The sequence below is a fragment of the Anopheles arabiensis genome, chromosome 2 (assembly GCF_016920715.1).
Source record: "Anopheles arabiensis isolate DONGOLA chromosome 2, AaraD3, whole genome shotgun sequence".
NCBI classification, from domain to species: domain Eukaryota; kingdom Metazoa; phylum Arthropoda; class Insecta; order Diptera; family Culicidae; genus Anopheles; species Anopheles arabiensis.
In genome coordinates, this window is record NC_053517.1 from 70,901,556 (window position 1) to 70,921,511 (window position 19,956).

At 38.8% G+C, this 19,956-nt stretch overlaps 2 protein-coding genes across 2 annotated transcripts; one reads left to right on the forward strand and one right to left on the reverse strand.

Moving 5' to 3' along the window:
• Positions 1–5,119: 5,119 nt before the first annotated feature.
• LOC120895847 (ficolin-1-A-like) lies at positions 5,120–6,609 on the reverse strand. The gene is made up of 3 exons (XM_040299525.1): positions 6,224–6,609; positions 5,510–6,136; positions 5,120–5,439 (listed from the first exon to the last, which is right to left on the reverse strand). Exons 1-3 carry the CDS (start codon positions 6,595–6,597, stop codon positions 5,169–5,171), a joined length of 1,272 nt encoding a protein of 423 aa, XP_040155459.1. The 5' UTR covers positions 6,598–6,609; the 3' UTR covers positions 5,120–5,168.
• Positions 6,610–8,669: 2,060 nt separating this feature from the next.
• LOC120895089 (fibrinogen-like protein 1) lies at positions 8,670–10,325 on the forward strand. The gene is made up of 3 exons (XM_040298116.1): positions 8,670–9,337; positions 9,426–10,040; positions 10,102–10,325. Exons 1-3 carry the CDS (start codon positions 8,685–8,687, stop codon positions 10,238–10,240), a joined length of 1,407 nt encoding a protein of 468 aa, XP_040154050.1. The 5' UTR covers positions 8,670–8,684; the 3' UTR covers positions 10,241–10,325.
• The last annotated feature ends 9,631 nt before the right edge of the window (positions 10,326–19,956 follow it).

A 19,956-nucleotide genomic window follows, 5' to 3' on the forward strand; every position in this document is an offset into this window, starting at 1 on the left:
GATGTCCTCAAATTAAGAATTATTTTCAAACTCTACACGTTCAGTGGCAACAACCATAACTCAAAGACCTATTTGTTCTTATGCGTTACACCACAAATGTGTTAACCTTGTAACTTCTTGGACAGTTACTGTACTTTGCAGAAACGTAAAATATCGATGAGGCTACTTTTGAGCCAAGTCACGCAATTATGTATTTTCGAACTGATACGTTCCATGCCTCTGTTGACACAAATGTATAATTTTTTGATTATTATTTTTTAGTTATCGGCGTGATTTTATGGAAAGCATAGCTAAGTAGTAACCTCAACAACGCGTTCATTGAATAACGTGCACATCAATGCAGTAGATTAAAAAAAATTAGGGTGCCGCTAATACATATACAACATGTTTAGATCCAATCCCAATTGCGTACTTAAAAACATACAATTTTTGAAATGCTCACTTCTGCTTCAATCCATTTTGTGTTTTTTGTGCCCATAGATGTAAGATTGAACTATAAAAATATGATACTGCACGGTTCGAATTCCATTTCTACTCTTTTTTTCGACTTATGTTTCATACATTAGGTAATAAGTAATCGATGCTTAGAACATATTCAATGTAAATTTTCCCAGTCTTAAATTTCAAAAAGGTCATTTCCAAAAACGCCGTCAAAATTTTATTTTATTATCCTGAAACTGGGTTTGAAGTATTCAATGGAATGGGTATATGTGTATGAGACAATTGTTATTGTTGTGCCAAATATCAGATTTCGACAGTGAACATAGCCCCTCAAATAACCATTCCAAATGTGTAGTTCTAATATTCCAATCTATACTGTTATAGAAAAGACTGGTTCAACACTGTTATAGCCTTTCCACATCAATTAACTAAATTCACGTTTACTTGCAAACTACTTTATTTACTCTTGACGACCCACATTTTTCAGATTTTGCTTCTAATTTGACGTGTCCTTGAATATAACGTGGTTGTTCTTAATCAACACCATAGTACGGTGATAGCATCACATGGTAGATATCGCCATCACTCTTGATAGATACAGTCAGAATCTTTTCAGCCCTCTTGGGCACGTTACAGTAAGCATAGTTTCATTGTGGATCATTCTGCAGTTGATGCTGATCCGGCTAAATGCAGTGTGCACGGTTGTCTCACCTAACGCGCAGTATGTTGCAGCCATATTGCGCAATGAATCATCTCTCCCTTTAGTGCTTTGTTTCGGAAAGACATCCTGAAATAAGTAGTTCTTCCCGCCCGCGAGCAAATCGTTACAAATTCAATTTTAACTTTCACTAGTTAAGGCCCGGTAAAATCTACCGGATGTCCTCAAATTTCGAATTATTTTTAAACTCTACACGTTCAGTGGCAACAACCATAACTCAAACACCTATTTGTTCTTATTTGTTCTTACAAATGTGTTAACCTTATAACTTCCTGGACAGTTCTTACTGTACATTGCAGAACCGTAAAATATCGATGAGGCTACTTTTGAGCCATACTGATGTAAATCTTAAATCTTAAATAACCTTTGAAAACCAAGTCACGCAATTTTGTAATTATTTTTACCGGTGTTAAAAATTAAGGCTATTTGTTACGCACGTAAAGTACCAATGAATCTTATTTACTAACACTTGTAAGTAATAACAATGATAATCATGATTGGCGTGTTTTATGGCCATTTTGATAAAATAGAAGGTTCAGTAGCTGCATTCCTACTTATTTTCAATGGAACTGATACGTTCCATGCCTCTGTACACAAATGTATAATTTTTGATTATTATTTTTTAGTTATCGGCGTGATTTTTTGGAAAGAATTGCTAAGAAGTAACCTCTACAACGTGTTAATTGAATAACGTATTGATGTGCAGTGGATTAAAAAATTAGGGTGCCGCTAACACATATACAACATGTTTAGATCCAATCCCAATTAAATTTCAAAAAGGTCATTTCCAAAACGCCGTCAAAATTTTATTTTACTATCCTGAAACTGGTTTTGAAGTATTGAATGGGATTGGTATTTGTGTATGAGACAATTGTTATTGTTGTGCAAAACATCAAATTTCAACAGTGAACATATTCCCTCACATTGCTATTTCGACGGTGTAGTTCTAATATTCCAATCTATACTGTTATAGAAAAGAATGGTTCAACACTGTTATAGCCTTTCCAGATCAATTAACTAAATTCACGTTTACTGGCAAACTACTTTAATTACTCTTGAAGCCCCACATCTTTCAGATTTTGCTTTTAATTTGACGTGTCCTTAATTATAACGTGGTTGTTCTTAATCAGCACCATAGCACGGTGATAGCATCACATGGTAGATATCGCCATCATTCTTGATAGATACAGTCAGAATCTTTTCAGCCCTCTTGGGCACGCTACAGTAAGCATAGTTTCATTGTGGATCATTCTGCAGTTGATGCTGATCCGGCTAAATGCAGTGCGCACGGTTGTCTCACCTAACGCGCAGTATGTTGCAGCCATGTTGCGCAATGAACCATCTCTTCCTTTAGTGCTTTGTTCCAGAAGGACATCCTGAAATAAGGAGTTCTTCCCACCCGCGAGCAAATCGTTACAAATTCAATTTTAATTTTCAAGCCATCAATACTCCCGCCGCTTCCTCGCTCAAAATTTCAGCAAGGTTTTTTAGCATATGGGCGTTTAGGGTCTCTCGCTTACATCTGCTTCTTATTGTCATGCGTTTTCCTTGTGCCGACTCAGACTGTAATGCGGAGTAGCAGATTTGAGGGTGTAGTAGATTTGGGGCGGTCCCGTGGTACGTGGTCGTCAACTCGAACGACTCAATAACATGCCCGTCATGGGTTCAAGCCCAGAATGGACAGACCGCCCGCAGCAAGGATTGAATATCCGGCCACGTGGTAATGAATTAAGTCTCGAAAGCCTGTAAAGGCCGGCATGTCCGCGTAGGACGTTACGACAAATAGAAGAAGATTTGAGGGAGTGTACATGTTCGACGTACCGGGTATAGCAACCCGTTTTACAGGATATTATATACCACACTTTTCTGCTGATGACGACGATGTATGTAGTATTTGAGGTGCTTAAGCACCAATAATGAGTATGGTTGGCTTTATGAATGATTGAATTAATTGGAATATCAACCATTTCACAATTAAGCTATTTTGCATAGTTTTCAAATATGTTTTTTAAATATAGCCTTGATTATCTTGATTTATAATGGGAAGGGGTATGAGATGGGCCATCATCAGGTGGCTAATTTGCATCTTTAATTATTTAAGAAATGTTCATTATATCCAATACCACGTGATTTCAAATCGATTTATCCAAACAAAAAATCTAAGTAACCATTACCCGCAACATCCGCGGGCTAGCAATAGTGCTTGGAGCAAGTCCTTTCGCAGCAACGCGCGTTGCTAAGAGAGCTCTGCTCTCACCGCTTTCTTTCTCTCTTGCTGAATGTTAACTCTCACGTCATTGCGGCGATTTTCGATTTTATATATAGTGAGAAGCCATCAACATCCGCCGCTTTTTTTCCTCGGAATTTCAGCAAGGCTTTTTAGCATGGGCCGCTTAGGGTCTTTCGGCTACATCCACCTATAATTGTCATGCGTTGTCCTTGTCCCGACTCAGCCAATATTGCGAAGTAGTAGATTTGAGGGAGTAGTAGATTTGAGGCGGTCCCGTGGTACGTGGTCGTCAACTCGAACGACTCAATGACATGCCCGTCATGGGTTCAAGCCCATGGACCGTCCCCCCGTAGCAAGGTTTGACTATCCGGCTTCGTGGTAATGAATTAAGTCTCGAAAGCCTATGCAGGCCGGCATGTCCGCATAGGACGTTACGCCAAATAGAAGAAGATTTGAGGGAGTGTACATGTTCGACGTCCTGGGTTTAGCAACCCGTGTTATAGGTTATTCTGTACCACACTTATCTGCCGATGACGACGGTGTATGTAGTATTCGAGGTGCTTAAGGTGCAACCAATAATGAGTATGGTTGGCTTTATTAATGATTGAATAAATTGGAATTACAACCATTTTACAATTAAGCTAATTTGGATAGTTTTCAAACATGTTTTCTTTATATTGCCTTGAATATCTTGATTAATAATGGTAAGGGGTATGAGATGGGACACATTATCATCAGGTGGCTAATTTGCAACTTTAAATATTTAAAAAAATCATTATATCCAATGCCATGTGATTTCGAATCGGTCAGTCAAACAAAAAGTCTAAGTAACCATTGCACTCATTACTTGCGGGCTAGCAGTGGTGCATGGAGCAAGTCCTTTCGCAGCAACGCGCGTTGCTAAGAGAGCTCTGCTCTCACCGCTTTCTCTCTCTCGCTGAATGTTTACTCTCACGTCATTGTGGCGATTTTCGATTTTATATATAGTGAGATAGCGTAATGTATTACGTTAAGCTGTTAGTAGAAGAATAGTTTTACTCATTGGATAAACTATTATTTAGTTTGCTTTGTATTGAAGCTGTGTGATTATAGAACATAGAATATACAGTCAGAATTCAATAGTTGAACGCTTTTTAGTTGAAATACTTCTTAGTTGAACGCTCGATAGTTGGCTGACAGTTGAATTAAAAAGCATGCGTTTGTATGGGAAAACCGGATTTTGAAAAATTCACAAAAATCTCATGGCTTACCGAGAAAAAATTCATAAATTTTTTGTATGCAAAAACGTTCCAATCGAAGTTCAACCAGTGAGTTCAGACTGTATTACACAACTATGTAATATATTACTTATTTAATGCAATTCGTGTGGAAAATTCGGTTATTTGGGTATTTTTAATAATTTAAAACTCTTGGAAAAATTGTAATTTTTTGTTATTACAAAATTGATGGAGAAAATTGTACTGATTTGATATATTAACTGTCGCTAAATTCAAATTCACCTAACTGAAAGACTGTATTGCAATGCAACCAATATTTTTAATTAAACATGCTATATACTGCATAAGTGTAAACGATGTTCCTTACCCGATAGCTAAAATGCAATGAAAAAAAAGTCCTTCTAGAGTTCATACTACTGGGAACATGTAGTGGTTTTTTTATATTTCAACAAACTATCCGATACACGAAACAAAGAACCGCGTTAAGATTTTAAAAATCATTATTTTTATTGCTTTCAATTAAACTTAAAGTCAATCATAATTCCACCAGAATGTTCACTCATCAGTAGAAACGGCGCATAGGCGGATCAGTGGATGGAACCGTGGTCTCCATTGTTGTCTCTGGGGGCATGGTAGTTGCTTCAGTCGTTGTCGTGGTTGACGTAGAACTCTCGGTTGTGGTTGTTGTAGTACCCTCGGTCGTGGTTACCATTTCCTTGCGCCTCAACATCATACGACTCTTCTTAAGACTGTAGTTAGCTCCGCGGAAAGTCTCCCAGAACATACCAGTGGTACCACCAGTCAGACCCTTCAGGTAGAGACCGTTCAAGTTGCTAAAATCACAGAAAATTTTCAAATTTTAAATGATCAGCATTAGTTAAATACACGCCGATGTTAACTTACCTCATTCCGCAACCTGTGTACCACCAGGCACCGCGGTTAGAGACGGCACAGTTGATTTCGCTGTTGTCTAGATCGAGATCGAACGCGCTGAACAGCACACCCTTTATTGCTCCTAGCGAATCACCGGCATTGCCAGAGTATCTGCCCAACTTGGTAATAGGGTAGAAGTCGACACCGCTACCGATGGCGAATTCATTATAAGTCGCGGTAGTAACGTTCTTTTCAAAATCTTCCAGCACGATGAACAATTCGTAATCTCCTGAAGCCGTCATATTGTAGATGCGATCCAGACCCAGCCAGTACTCGCCACCATCGAACTGGCCGAATCCGCTACGGTAATCGCTGTACGCACGGTAGAAATCGGTCGATCCGTCCTGACGGTTCTGGATAACGGTGTATCGTCCCACGCTGAAATCAAGCACGCAAACTACCTTGGTAGGCTCAGAGAATGCATCCTGCACCAGGTAGGTACCAGTCTGGGTAATGCGCGAATCATCACAAGACGTAAAGATAGTGTCTTCCTCTGGTGCCGGAGGTCTGTACTCTCCTTGGCGTCCTTCCAGATCCAGAATAGATTCGGTAAGGAAAGTTTTTGTCACCAATCCCTGCTGGTTGATGGTAAGATCTCTGCAAGATAATTGTGGTAAAATTAAGGATAAAGAGAACATATTCAATTAGAGCAAGCAACATTCACAATGAAAGTTTTGGTCATACCTGATTGACTGCATGATCTCGGACAAAGCAATCGAAGATTTAAATAGCTGATCGTTGATGTTTTCACCCGTCTTAGAAGTTTGACCGACATACCAGGACACACTCTTGACGTTCTTCTTCATGTCCTGCAGCTCACTGTACACAGCACCGTACTTGTTGCGCAGGTTCAGGATGAGTTTCAAAAGATTCGACTCTACCTTCCTTAGCTTGTCCACAATATTTTGGCAGCCACATTTATCGATATCACTGCCACCCGGCTGAATGGGTGCAGGGGTGGTGGGCGTCGGTGGCCTAATTCCATACTTTGGAGCGATTTCGGCGTAGCCCAAGCTAGCCATACAGCCTACTGCTAAAACAAGCACGATCAACTTCATCTTGCGAACGCTTCCTAGTGAGCACTGACAGTCGTCTTGCGAAAACGCTGCCTTAAATACTCCTCGGCTATGGTCAGAAGATGGGTCCAATCGGACCGCGATGCGATACCGTTAGAAGACGCATGGATGGATGCTAGAAGATCACCCGTGGGACGAACAGGAGACAAACGGAATGAAAGTTACCTAATTTGCGATTCTTCCTATCTCTAGACATTATTGTTCATTTTCTGTTTTCGTATGTCTATTCTAGTGTTGCATGCATAAATGAAATAGGCCTATGAATATGATTATCCAATTAGATTTTTTGGAAAAGTACAATAATGATAACAATTATATTTTCAACAAGAACATGGTTTATTAAGGGACTAATTGCTAAATGAATTAAATTAAGTCCAGTTACTTTTTACTAAAGTCTTATAGACGCATTTAAAAATTAGTGTCGGAATTGTACATAAAATATTAAAGAGACACTTATATTTCTGCAAATTAAACACATTTTTCAGTTTTAAAAATAGGTATATCTCAACAATAGTTTACCATAGCTTATGCTCTCAGTACTCACCACATCATATAATCTTATTCCACTTAGTGTTTTAAACATTTGGTGTTTTAAAGTGTTTTAAACATTTGGTAATTTATTATTTTTAATTTGTATCCATAATTAACTTTACTTGACGCTGGTTTTGAAAGCAAATTAATTATGTAATACTTGACATGAAAACGACATTCATATTATGAGTCACCAATTCAGCTCCGTACATCGCATTTGGCATTAGATTGTTAGAATTAGAATATTGTTCGCATACTTTTGATGAATAGCATTATTACAAGACAGTAAAACACTTTAATCGAAATTATATTTAATGTCACTGAGTGGACATGGACATAGATGTAAACTACAATTTATTAATTTTAGTATTTATCAATCGTATTGCAAAGACTATATACATTACTATAGTCAAATATTGAAATAAATTGCCCGTCTGATCCTATTTGTTACCCTGAGGGAATGCAAAAAAATATTGACCTTAATTTTGCATTTTACCTACGTCAATCGATGTGCATTTTAAAATGCAAATATATTTGCTACAAAATAGAGCGCAAAATATACCGTTAGCTGTGATATTCGCTAACTTGTCACTCGCGTCCTGGAGGGTGAGTGTAATTATAGGCCTCCAAAAAGAGAAAAAAAAGTATTGTTATCTTGCCAGTGTTCCCATTAATCTGAATGTCTTTGACCGCATATAGTTCGTGTCTCAGGTAGAAAGGTTCATCAAAAATAGAATACCCAAAAACAACTGAAGCTATCTTTTGCGTGTAGTTTGTCGCATTTGTTGATGCTCCCATAATGTGCTAACCAACTATCTCTAGTGAGCTGGTTTTTTGTTGTATAATGTGAATCGAGCACAGCATGCAGCGAAACAGATCGAGCGGATTTGGTTTGCACTACTACTTGGTAAGTTCTCGGGTTTTATCGTTTTTTTTATTCTACATATTGAATCGATTTTAGGGCGATCGAAATCAAACACCAAACGAAATCCATGCAAAAACAAGTTTTTTTTGCTTGTGTACATTAGATCGACGAACTTGATCCCTCCTAGAACCAGTTCTTGCTCTAGGCAGATTAGACGTTGCTATAGAGGAAATTTGCATATTTTGGGAAGAAATGGGCCAATTCCTGTGCCTTTAACGCTCAGCTGGTCCGCTTGTGTAGCGGCGCGCTAATGAACACAACTGGACGCTGGTGTTGGGGACACATCATGGGGCATAGGAAGATGTGAATAGATGAACCAGTGGGTTGCGGAAAGTTTGAGCTGCGCGTGTAGCGGCATTCGCCAAAGATTTTGGCAAAGAATATTAGCTAGCATACGTTTTCTTCCTGCGTGCCTATTCCTGTCCGATCTCGCTATCGTAATAAATTATCAGCTGGATGTGCTAGCTGCGTGGAGCCGATAAACCCTCGGGATTTGTCTGGTCAAGTAGACCTGTTTGTGGTGGTATGTTCGGAAGATGTTTCGTAAGTAACGGTACCAGCTGATCGCAGAAAGGGACGTTGAACTGCCAAAATTTGCTATAAATTGAGCCTGATGGTGGTCAGACTGTATCAGTTCCGTCTGGAGTCTTGTTTGGCAGAGTCGCAGTGCAGCATGAGAAAGTTCTTCCTAGTTTTAACGCTGGCGCTGGCGCTAGCTAGTGCCGAAACGACCGAGGACAAGGAAGATGCGGTTCCGGAAGAGATCGTCGAGGAGATCAAGGCGAGCGACGAAATCCCTGAAAATGATGGTGGTCTGCGCAACTTCGAATACTACAATACCGTTCACGGACCACATCGAGGTAACTCCCACGGTGATTACCGTCCACCAAACTTCGCTCCGTCCAATATCGGTTACGGAGGTGGTGGCTACGACGGCGGTTACGGCGGCGGCTATGGAGGCTCGTACCCCAACCCTCCTCCACAACCATCAGAGTCAGAGTACGACTTCCCAAAACCGAACCCTCCGCCGAGTTGCAACTGCAAGGATATCGTCGACCAAATCGACGATCTGGATGAGAAGATCATCAAGTCGCTGCTAGATTTGGAAATTAAGGCCGATGGCATCCAGAGAGACGTTGGAGACATCCACAAAGAGACGGAATCGGTTGCATTCGTGTCATCCCAAACACAGCTGATCGCAAATGCTGTCGACAATCAGCTAAATATCGTTCGCCAGAATCTTACCATCATTAAGTCTGATGTCGAGTAAGTATTTCAAATTACAAATTTTCCACAGTTCCCATGGTAAATAAGTCGTTTAATAACCTTGCCATTTTTATTGTGCCATTGCCAGGGAATTGACTCAGTTCCAGCAAAACATCCCTGATAGAACTTATCTGACCGAGGCTCTGTTCGGACTGAAGTGCAGCTATGCACGCAAGAGCAAGCCGCTGGATGACAGGATCTACTCTTCTTGTGAGGATCCTAACATCAAGAAAACGGGCACCTACTGGATTAAGGCCAACTTCTACAAGCCGGTAAAAGTGATCTGCATGCTGGACTATGGCGGCCGATGGATGGTCATTCAGAACCGTTTCGATGGTAGCGTTGACTTCTACCGTCCATGGAGGGAGTACAAGTATGGATTCGGAAACAACGACGGTGGAGAGTACTGGCTTGGACTGGATCGTATTTACCAGTTCACCAAGAACGGTGGAGCCCAGCTTATGATTATGTTGGAGGACTTTGAGAAGAACGTTACCTACGCCCAGTATGATCAGTTCTCAATCTCCGATGAGAACGATCAGTACAGGATCCTGAAGCTGAAGGGCTTCCTCGGCGGTGCTGGCAACTCGTTTGAGGCAGAGGGCATGCGCTTCTCCACCTTCGACTACGACAATGACAAGTTCGATCAGAACTGTGCTGCCCACACCCACGGTGCCTGGTGGTACAAATCTTGCGGGGACAGGTACGTATAGCGTGAAAAGATACAAAACAAAAATGCTTACACAATTTTCCCCCATTCACAGCAACCTCAACGGTCTGTACCTGAACGGACCTACGCTAGAGAAGACCGGTATCTACTGGAATTCGTTCCGCGGATACAACTACAGTTTGAAGAAAACCCGAATGATGCTCCGACAAATTGGTGGTGGAACGGGCTACTGAACGCGACAAACTTGACTTTTTTAGCTATAGTGAATAACAAGCAAACACAAATCGTTCAATAAAGTTTGACACGTTTTTGGACAAATGCGCGAGTTTTTATTTTATTTTACACGTTTTTATTGAAGTCGCTTACTTTTGGCTATTAAAATGTAACGCTCAGAAAATCGCCGTGTTATGCGAGCATTATTCTCACCAAACTCTCTCAAATGCACTTTGCGCTCTAGATTGCGCTCTTCCCTGTTTCTATTCGTTGCTAAGGTGAATTTTGCCTTCTTTCTCTATTGCAGTTTATCTTTGTCTCTCCACATTGGATGTGGCGCAATCTACTTGAAATGATCCAAGTAACCATGTTCAGAAACCCATAAATTTTACCACATGGTACAATGTCTGATGTTGTGTAGTACACGAAACAAAAATTAAAAACACGTTTAAATGCACTAAAATCAAAAATAAATTTGCCTTAAGAAACACGTGTTTAATTTTTATCTTTATTTCTTTTATTTTTAAAAACGAGCTGATAGACAGTATAAGCTACAGCACTGAGAATTTCCAAATGAATGTCGATATATCATACGCTCCCTTGTTAGCCTGCTCACGATAGAGCACGTCGGTGAGACATGGCCCGGTCCAAAACAATTCTCCAGGATGCTCGGTCCCTGGCTGCAGCCTCCCATCCATGTAGGCACCTGAACTCCGACAGGTCTCGCTTAACCTGGTCCAGCCATCGAGTCGCCATGTCATACGCATCAGCATCAATCAGTCACGCGTCATCTTGATCTGGAAACCGAAAAAAATGAACATTTATCGGACTAGTTGTGAGAGGAAACTTATTAATAATGTGCAAACTAATTTTTCGCCAAAAATTAGTTTCGTGCACATTTGATTTTTATATATTTTTTAAAATAGAAAGGACTATTTACTTTTTACTATTACTTTTTTGAGCATTTTAGTTAAAATTACCTTAAATCTTGCTACGTCTCACTACCAAAGCAAATCACCATTTTATGTAGTTACTCCTTTGCAAAAGCAATCCAAACAATAACAATAAGCAAGCGGCAAAAACATGTGAAATGTTACAATGCTTCAAGAAATTAAAAGAAAGGGTAAAATCAGAGGGGCGGTTCCGTTGAGCAGTCATCAACTCGAACGACTCAATAACATGCCCGTCATGGGTTCAAGCCTAGAATGGACTGTCCCCCCGTAGCAAGGATTGACTATCCGGCTACGTGGCAATGAAGTAAGTCTCGAAAGCCTGTACAGGTCGGCAGTCACTGAAAGCCAAGCCCAACAAAAGCAACAAAAGCGTCGTAAAATATAGGATTAAATAACGTCAACTCATTATCAACCAGCCTGCACAGCTTTGTCAATCTGCTTTTTATTTAGAATTCAGAACACAATTACTTACAAACCGTCTAAAGATAAACACCGTTTAAAGATACAAACGTACTAGCATGTAGATAGCATCTAATCATTAATATAGATAATCTTAACTTAAAATTAATTTTTCATCGATAATAATATCTCAGCTAATAGGCCAATAACTTCTAAATGACAGAGCAATTTATCAACAATTATTTATTTATTTTTTTTTTTTTTTTTTTTTTTTTTTTTTTTTTTTTTTTTTTTAAATCAAAGTTATCGGGCAGTATGCCTAAATAACTTAATGCTTACAGTGTACAAGTTTAAATTATGGCCCTAGAACTAACTTGAATATGCTGACGCAGCTGGCTAACGGATTGATTGAAATCTGCTGATAACCCTAACCTATTATACACATCAATCATTTTGAGCAGTGGATCATTGGCACCAAAACCAGTCGATCTAAAAGGGCTTCTTAGTAGCTCTCTACTTCTAAGACCTCTAGAGGGAGTAGAAAAGCAAATAAAATTTAAAATGTCAGGTGCATCAAAATCTCCAATTAATAATTTATGCATGAAAATTATCTGAGCCGTAGTTCTCCTATGCTGTAAAGTCTCTAAGCCAAATAGTAAACACCGAACATTATACGAAGGACGTGGAATTTGGTTTGACCAGGGAAGACGATGAAACATAACACGTGTGATTTTTTTTCTGAATTTTTTCAATTTTATCTATGTATGTGATTTGATGGGGACACCAAACTACACTGGCAAATTCCAGGATGGGACGGACTAGAGAACAGTATAATGTTTTTAAACTGAAAGGATCTTTAAAGTCGGCCGAGACGCGTAAGACAAATCCTAACAGTTTAAGAGCTTTAGTGACGATAGTTTGATAATGGCTAGATAAACTAAGCTTACTGTCTAAAATAACTCCTAAGTCCCGAACCTGAGAAAAACGTGGAACGCTGTCTTCATTGATTTTGTAGTTATAAATAATAGGATTTTTTTTCTTTGAGAATGTTATACAACTACATTTGCTAACATTAAGTAACATTTCATTATTAAAACACCATGCAGAAAAATAGTTTAACGAGTCTTGTAACATTTCACAGTCGTCAGAATATTTAACAGGTAGGAACATTTTTAGATCGTCAGCATATAATAACAATTTAACATGAGGAATAGCAAACACGACATCGTTAATAAATATAATAAATAGTAAAGGTCCTAATATACTCCCTTGAGGAACACCAGATAAATTATGGAATGTGGCAGATAAACTAGTTCCTATCTTAACGTTAATGCAACGATCAGTTAAATAACTTCTTAACCACTCAACAACATTTGTGTGAACACCATACTTTGATAATTTAGATAGCAATAGAAAGTGGTTGACCTTGTCAAAAGCAGCGCAGAAGTCAGTATAAATGACGTCAACCTGTAAGCCCTTGTCAATATAGGAGTGGCAAAAGTTAAGTAAGTATATTAGATTGGTCTCTATCGATCGTTTCGGCATAAAGCCATGTTGAACATTAGAAATTAATGGTGAAAAGGCTTGGAGCATATGACGAGACATTATCTTTTCAAACAGTTTACTGCACGCACATAACATAGAAATTCCTCTATAATTGCACACATTACTTTTGTCAGATTTTTTATAAACAGGAAACATCCACGATGATTTCCAAAGACGCGGGAAGCATTTCGATTGCAAGGATTTGTTGAATAGTTTGGTCAGTATGGGAATGAGAGCAGCCTTGCAATTAATGAGAATTGCGCTGGGAATATTGTCAGGCCCAGGTGCGTAGGAAAGCTTCAACAACGAAATAGCAGATTCCACCTCATCATCGTTGATTAGTGGTGTGCATAAATTAACCTCATCATTTATGAAGGATAAAGCCGATGTTGAGTTAGACGGAACCGAGGAATTGTTGGTGTACACAGAAGAGAAATATGAGGCAAATGCATTGCAAAACTCTTCATCTCCGGTAATGGTGTTTCCCTCAAACTGCATCGAGGAAGGAAGTCGTCCACAGGATTCCTTATCTTTAGCAAATTTCCAGAATGATGTGGGATGTCTTTTGATATTGATTTCAATTTTCCTGACGTAGTTGGCGTAGGCGGTTCGGTTCAGCTGCTTATATATTTTTGAGGCGCGAGCAAAATTTATTTGATTAGTGCTGTTTTTTAGTCGATGCAGTTTTTTAAGGGCCCGTGATCTTCGACGTTTAGCCAAACGTAGTGCAGAATTGGTCCATGGTGGATGAGCACGAACATTAAACCGTGGGATGAATTGTTCATACAGTTCATTCATTTGAGAAGAAAATTCAGCCACACTGTCGTTGATGTCGTCATAGTCAGCGATAGAGTCCCAGTTGATTTGGTTAAGTGCAGAAACGAGATCAGTGAAATTAGTTCGTCTAAAATTGAAATCTGCTTGACGTGGGGGTTGAGATGACGGCACACTGTATTGCAGGAGCGTGAAGTATGTAAGTAAAGCTGGATGATGTCCATCAGGTTCAACAATACTTTCGATGCATAATTCGATTGGCCTCATGTAATCAGTAACTTTGTCGTTCGCAAACACTAGATCTAACATGTTGTTATTGTGGTTTAGAACAGTGTTAAGTTGGCGAAGACCTTCAAAGCTTAGTTCATCGAGTAGAGCTTGACTGGTAGGGGATAGTCGGGTAAGCATAAGATTCGGAGTGTCGGAAATTTGCCGTTGATATCCCACTTAAGATTAGGTTGATTGAAGTCCCCGAACAGAATAAAAAAGTCATTCTTATATTTCTCTCTCGTTAAGCGCAATGAATTACAGAATGCATTTATGGTGTCCATGTTGGCTGATTGATCAGGAGGCAAATAAAATGATCCGATGATTAGCGAAACATTAAGAACTTTTACTCGAACCCAAAGGCATTCAATTGTAGATGTGTTTGTCGAGCACAGAGAGGAAGCATAATTTGCATTGATCGCAACGAGGACACCACCACCTCTACATTTGTTACTGTTTGCTGCAGAACGATCCGTACGGAATGTATTAAAGCGGTTGTTATCAAACAAAAGCTCAGATGGAAAGCTGTCATCTAGCCACGTTTCCGTAAGAACGATAACATCCCAGTCGGCGATTGCAGTATTAGCAAAACATTCAGAGGTTTTAGTACGTAAGCCTCTCACGTTTTGATAAAATATATTGAATGTGTTTAGTACTGGCTCCATAGGTACAGTTGAATGACTTAATGTTGGCTTAAAAAAGTCGAACCGGAGGAATTGTTTTGAGTCAGGTGAGTTTCAGGTGAGTTTGCATTTTTAAGATGATGGCTCGGTGATGGACTATGTTGTGTTGTGTGTGCTGGTGGGATCACATTTATGCAGTTGACATCATTATGCATAAAATTAGTAGTTGAGAAACTTCTGGCAGTTGAATTGTTTGAAGCAGGAAAGCAAGATACCGGGAGTGTTGGTGTGAATTGTTTCTGTGTACGTTGGTGAAATTCAAACTGGCGGTAAACAAATCCGCATGGCCAAGTTGAAGGAGAGAAAGCGAGCTCGCCAAACTCCGATGGAATGCCGATCTTAAAGGACACATACTTTAGTGAGCTTGTAACGCGACCTCTTGGTATGACACACTTCACCGAACAGTCAGTGCATTTTAACCTTCCTAGAATGAACATTTTCATATTCTCCTCAGTTACAGTGGGTGCAATTACATATTTTGCATTACATATTACTTTTTATACACATTTGAAGTGTTAATATTTAAGTTTGTGAACAAAATAACCTACAATAGTATCTTATTACACGCGTGCTAGTGTAGCTGAAGCTGGTATTCTCCCAAGCAAATTGAAAAATGTTTTTAAAAAGTTAACCAAGCGCAGCGTGATTTATTTCACTCAATTTGTCCACCGAACAAATCGGTACTCTTACATCTGCGATACACTTTACTACATGTTCTCCCGTGAACGCGTGTGTTCTAGCAGCAAAGATCTTACAGCAAGGAATGACTGCTCACGCGCTCCTTCTATCCCAACATAGTCGATGGAAATAGTTCATTCATAAAACCACGCAACAGTGATCGTACCTGCCATCCTTCGACGAAGTCTGAAGTCAAAGAGCAAAGCAAAATCCTCCCATTCCTTTGGACCGTTGGTTCCGGCGCAAAGAATGATATATTTGTGTCTGGCGGGATTCATTTCCGTCACAAGTGGACACAATTCAATAAACCAGGGCTTAGGAGGAAAGAATTGAGTAATCTTGTAGGACGTATTCTGTATCGTTCTGGCTCTGTTTGTTATTTATGTTCTTCTTTTCAAGACTCTGTAGCTTCGATGCTTGATAATGATGAGCCAGGTAGCTTCCGAATTGAGGAGGGCATAATACCAAACCGGGATATGTTCTGATGTATATTTCGTCTTACGGATCTTCCATCAAGCTACGGAACTTGTAGAAGATGATCAATGTCAATGCAATGAGAGCAGCTTCTCAAGATAATCGCAGAATAGTCGGCAACAAAGTACAAACCATGGAAGCTCAAGATACTGCGGTTGAAATTAATCATGATGTATGAGCCTGCAATGATGATGCTGTTGTTGCTTCTTCTGTTGTAGTCTGATCCTCTACGTCTGATTGTGTCACTGTCTCTATGGGCCACCGGTTTGATTTACTTTTTCATTCACCTTACGGGAGCAAGTGTAGTGACAAATCACCTCCTGCCCGGGGTTGGCGGCTGACGGTTGACAGGCCAATCGAGTGGAATGTGGTCCACAGCGGCCGAAAGTGAATGATTCAATTTTTGTCGTTTTTTTATATTTTGGACAGGTTTAATCCAAACAAGATCCATATTGTATGTTGTGTATTTTGTTTTGACACACGGTGGCTATAAAGGATGAATGTCTCGCTGGATGGTTTGGGCTCACGGACTTTGCACCTGAACCGATAATCGTTTGTAGAAAAACACTGCAGAGAATGTAAAGTGTAAGGTGTATAAGGTGTAAACAAGTAAATATTTGCAAACTTTTATTAAATCATACTTATTCTTTTAGCAAAATAATCATTTGAAAATTTAACTACATATTGAGACCGAAAAACTATAAAGCGTAATGTTTCTACAAATAATGGTTTAGACTTAGGATAATATAAATTCGAAATATATAACATATTTACAAACGAAAAAAAAGGTAAAATTTCAATGGCGTATAAAATAAACAGCATTTTTTCATAAACAGCAGGAACACTTGATTGAGTATAATAAAGTATAATTAAGACAAAAAACATATGTTTTGATTTGTTTTTATTTTATTAAGCTATGTGTGGGTCAAATGTTATCTCACAGGTTAAATACATTGGAACCATGTACTTTAATCATGGTAAATAAATTTAAATTGTTTAAATAACCTCTTCTTAGTGATACGATCAACTAGGCCATTTCTATGAAAAACAAAAAGTAAATAAAAAACTAAGAAACAATCACGCTTTTTATTTGTTCGTCATTTCTTGTTTGTATATAGGGTAATTTTCCAATGGTTGCATACCATCCAATTATTGCTCACTGCGTGCAAATTGTTATTTTTTATTTATTTTTAATTCAGGAGGAACGGTCCAAAGAGACCGTATTGCTTAGTTGTTGTTTATTCAAATAATTATAAAATTTTGATTAAAGCTAGCCTTTTTCTTCAGCATTGAGCATTTTGCCACATATTCTACTATTTTATATTAAAAAAGTATTTTTTCGATTTTTAAACACAAATGAAAATATTTCGGCTGATTTCGATCAAAACGAAGTAATTTCTTGGCAAAACTGCTAAGAACTGTGACTCACAAAATAAGGTTTATTTCGCCCTGTGAACCACTTAAACTTTATATTTTGATTGATTTAAAAAAATATTGTTAATTCTCTGGATAGTCTGGTAATGCAGTCGTCAACTCGTTCGACATAACAACATTCCCGTCATATGGGTTCAAGCCCTGAATAGACCGTGCCCCTATATGTAGGGCTGACTATCCTCTTTTGTTAAAAAAATTCACTTTTGAATTTGGCTTTCAGTGACTTTTGAATCACCCCCGACAGCAGGATAGTCAGTCCTGTGTATGGCGGCACGATCTATTTGGTGCTTGAACCCATGATGGGCATGTTGTTAAGTCTTTCGAGTTGACGACTGTACCATGAGACCGGCATGCTTTTTAGTGCAACCAAAAGGTGCATCTTTTTAGGTGCAATTGTGCATTTTCTGCACAAAACCTAATACAACTAAACATTTCTTTCTCATGAACGTGACATGGGAGTAGTTTTTTCAGTAGTTCATCACTTACAAACGCTCACAATCAGGAAACTAGCCTCTTAGCTGTGGTCCTCTTAAGCTATACATAATTTCGTCCTAATGTCGGACACTGATCTTGTTATATTTTAGAATTCCACTGTATTCTATCTTTTCTTGATGTTTTCAACTTCTTTAAGTACAACACTGTGAACAAACGTTGTAAAAATGCTCGAAATTGCATCCTGACCACTGCATGCACCCCAATTAACACCTCAATGCATGCTGTGATAAAACTATTGAAGCTGCTTCATATAACTCTCAAAACTTTCCCACGCTTTTTGATCAAATGTTCTGGATGACTCGACGTCTGTCTGATATAGATAGACCCAAAGTGTATGAAGACCAGGTGGTCTGGTGGTTGGCAAATTACCCTATTATGATTAACTGCGAGTTTGCTTTAAAAGTAATGACACGTCTGAGATATTTCGATTTTTAGTCACTTTTTTCTAGCTTAAAAAAATATGTGATACACGTTTTGTGCTTTTACAGCAATTTGTAATTTGTTTGTGATGGCAAAGTTAAAAACTTATTGAATAATTTTAACGTATTGATGTTGGCAAGAACCCAGCAAGAAAACAAACTTCAATCCTTTGACCACACATGTGTATAAAGCTAGAACCGACTTTAAGATAAAAAAGCCATTGAAATCTATTCTAAGCACAACGATCTTATGACAATTATTTTCCAATTGTCATTTCTTCTTTTTCATTTATTCAAGTCATTTTTCTTCTTTTTTTACAATACAAACAGACAAGGTTTATTCTCGGTGATACTTCTCAGAAAAAATCTTGCTAACGATCAGTTGATTAATTGTTTTTTGATCGTTTAGTTTGGCCCGACTTTTGCTCTCACCAATCGAACACTTTTTAGTCATGTGTGATGACTGATGTTCCAAAAACGTGTAAATATGATAATAGATGTATTAATGTTGTTTATAGACCCATCCTTTTCTGTTATTTTTTAATGGTTCACTTGCATTTTGGTTTTTATTACGTATTTCAATTTCTCATTTAGTGATCGACGTTTTTTGCCTTTACAGTTTTTTTTATTCTATTGTATTGTATTGGTATTGTCTGATAAGGCCGTATTGCTACCTATACAGTATTTATAAGATTCAACTGTCTACATAGAGCAGGAGCCTCCAAACATTTCAATTCGCGGGTCGCATTGCTTCGCAAATATCGTTGAGGAACATTTTTAAGTTTCCCTTAGCTAATGGATGACTGTTTAAATCTACAGTGGAACCCCTCATAACGAGTTTAATCCGTTCCAATGACTCACTTGTTATGCGGGAGACAATTTGTATGAAAAGTGAAATAATTGATTCCAAGTCAAGAAATGTGCAGGTATATAGGGATTACATGTATCACAACCGTACGGAACACCTCCAAGTAGTAACAGTAACGCATCGATCAATTCTTAGTTTCGATATTCTCGACTTCACGAGCAAGTAGATCAAAAATGCATGCAAGAACACACTCATCATTATACTTCACACTACAATGTGAAACACACGCTACAATCCAAGTCCTGCTCACTTCCACGGCCGAAGCCGGAGAGAGCCTCCAATATTGTCAAATAAGAAGGAAATAAATGTAGATATTAAAGTGAACACACTGCTTCACTTACTCCACCTGTCCATAAGCGCAACAAAACTCTTAGCTCCGCTATCTGATCTGAAAAGAGTTATCTGGAGTGGAGTGAACGTGCTCACGCCCCGGCATTTTCCGATTTTCGTATGACCTCGTGAGTTTTGGACTGGCAGTGGGTGTTAATGTGTCACCTCCCGTACACTTCCTCCACATTTATACCAGCTTCTTTTGGAAATAGCTTGATAATTCAGAAATTCTTAGTATTGAAACTCTCGAAATGATCACGATTTCTTATCGGGGAAAAAAATCTAAATTGCTCGTTATGCGAGATTTTACTCGTTAAGAGGGAATAAACTAGTTATTTTAATCTTTATAAAATCATCGCTGCCCGCATTACGGACTGTTGAAGGCTGCTTGGGAAGCTTTTGAGGGCCGCATTGCCT

Bases quoted from the DNA above. Each gene is read 5' to 3' on its own strand.
- LOC120895847 (XM_040299525.1), bottom strand. From the start codon at position 6,597: ATGAAGTTGATCGTGCTTGTTTTAGCAGTAGGCTGTATGGCTAGCTTG. The intron at 6,137-6,223 runs GTATGACCAAAA...ATTATCTTGCAG, and splicing joins GAGATCATGCAGTCAATCAG to AGATCTTACCATCAACCAGC. The intron at 5,440-5,509 runs GTAAGTTAACAT...CTGTGATTTTAG, and splicing joins TACACAGGTTGCGGAATGAG to CAACTTGAACGGTCTCTACC.
- LOC120895089 (XM_040298116.1), top strand. From the start codon at position 8,685: ATGGTGGTCAGACTGTATCAGTTCCGTCTGGAGTCTTGTTTGGCAGAG. The intron at 9,338-9,425 runs GTAAGTATTTCA...TGCCATTGCCAG, and splicing joins ATCATTAAGTCTGATGTCGA to GGAATTGACTCAGTTCCAGC. The intron at 10,041-10,101 runs GTACGTATAGCG...CCCCATTCACAG, and splicing joins TACAAATCTTGCGGGGACAG to CAACCTCAACGGTCTGTACC.